The sequence below is a fragment of the Pipistrellus hanaki genome (genome assembly GCF_964339955.1).
Source record: "Pipistrellus hanaki genome assembly, chromosome: 3".
NCBI classification, from domain to species: Eukaryota; Metazoa; Chordata; class Mammalia; order Chiroptera; family Vespertilionidae; genus Pipistrellus; species Pipistrellus hanaki.
The window spans coordinates 138,967,592-138,969,411 of NC_140505.1; the positions used below are offsets into that span (position 1 = coordinate 138,967,592).

At 37.6% G+C, this 1,820-nt stretch overlaps 1 protein-coding gene across 1 annotated transcript; it reads right to left on the bottom strand.

Moving 5' to 3' along the window:
• Positions 1-881: 881 nt before the first annotated feature.
• Positions 882-1,820, bottom strand: LOC311618758 (olfactory receptor 6C2-like; the record flags this gene model as incomplete). Its single annotated transcript, XM_084876339.1, has 1 exon — positions 882-1,820. The coding sequence occupies one exon, from the start codon at positions 1,818-1,820 to the stop codon at positions 882-884; it is 939 nt and encodes a 312-aa protein (XP_084732465.1).

Here is a 1,820-nt window from a genome sequence, read left to right on the forward strand (position 1 = left end):
TCCAATCATCTGCTGATGGGCACCTAGGCTGTTTCCAAATTCTGGCTATTGTAGATTGTGCTGCTATGAACATAGGGGTGCACATATCATTTCTGATTGGTGCTTCTAGTTTCTTGGGATATATTCCTAGGAGTGGGATTACTGGGTCAAATGGGAGTTCCATTTTCAGTTTTTTGAGGAAACTCCACACTGTTCTCCACAGTGGTTGCGCCAGTCTGCATTCCCACCATGACGCTGGGTCTTTTAATTTTAAGATTATCTTTAGAATACAACTTTCCTATCAGAGTGTTCCCTCCCTCCCCCCCGAACACACTTCTTAAAAATTAGGCACTAATTTTGTGTTATTATTTTTTTTAATCATTTTACATTGTTGAAATATTGGTTAAGCTATAGAAGTTACAATATTTAACATATTTACTATAACATATATAGTCATGTTTTCTGGTAAGAGATATTATCTTGACAGAGGTTCATTTATAAAAAGAGTAAAAATAACTAATATTTTGGTTTTAGGATGCCTTGAGGAAATTAACCTGAATTAGAATACAGATGAAGAGGATAGAATGATTTTGTAGCTTAAAAACATTATATTTAGGGTGAATATAATAGAATCAGGGGCATGGAAAGGGAGTGGACTGACAATTCTCAGGGGGAAGGGGGTATGGGGGATTCGGGAAGAGATTGGACAAAAATCTTACACTTATGGACGAGGACAATGGGGGGTAAGGGCATGGGGGCGTGGGAACTGGGTGGAGGGAAGCTATAGGGGGGAAAAGAGGAACAAGTGTAATAATCTGAACAATAAAGATTTATTAAAAAATTTATATTTAGGTATCTCTGATTTTTTTTGGAAAACTTGATTCCTAGATTTCAGCATTCTTTTACTTCTTTGAGGGCAATGCAATTCTTTTGAATGAGTCACTGAAAGCTTGTCTCACTTGTTTGTTTCTCAGAGTGTAAATGAATGGGTTCAACATGGGAGCAATGGATGTCATTAGCAGTGTCACACCCTTATTAATAGCCACTGATTCTTTTGCAGAAGGCTTCATATAGATGAAAATACAGCTCCCGTAGGTGATAGAAACCACAATCATATGGGAAGAACAGGTGGAAAAGGCTCTTTTCCTTTGATGGGCAGAAGGGAATTTTAGAATGGTCTTGATAATGTAAATATAGGACAGAACCACACCTAGAAGGGTTGTGATGAAGGCCAATACAGCACAGGCTATCACCATTTGTTCTAAAAGCCATGTGTCTGAGCATGAAATCTTCAAGATAGGAGATGAATCGCAGAAAAAATAATCAATTACATTAGAGTCACAGAATTCTAGATTTACTATTTTTATAAGCGGTGGGAGTATGATCAATACCCCAGCTCTCCAGCAGCAGAGAACAAGCCTTCCACACACTCTGTTGTTCATGATGGTTACATAATGCAGTGGTTTGCAGATGGCCACATAGCGATCATACGACATCATGGCTAAGAGGAAAAATTCTGTAACTCCAAACGCATCAATAAAAAACACTTGAATAACACAAATACTGTATGTAATTGACCTGTCACCTGTTGCTATGTTGTGCAAATATCTAGGAATACAAGCAGATGTAAACGAAATTTCTAGCAAGGCGAAATTCTGAAGGAAAAAGTACATGGGCGTTTTAAGGTGGGAGTCCATTAAAGTGAGGAATACGATGGTCAGATTCCCAGTTATACTCAACATGTAAGTGAGAAATAGAAAAATAAAAATTAGAACTTGAAGTTGAGGGTCATCTGTCAATCCAAGCAGAATGAAAGTTGTTATTGTCTTGTTTTTCATCAT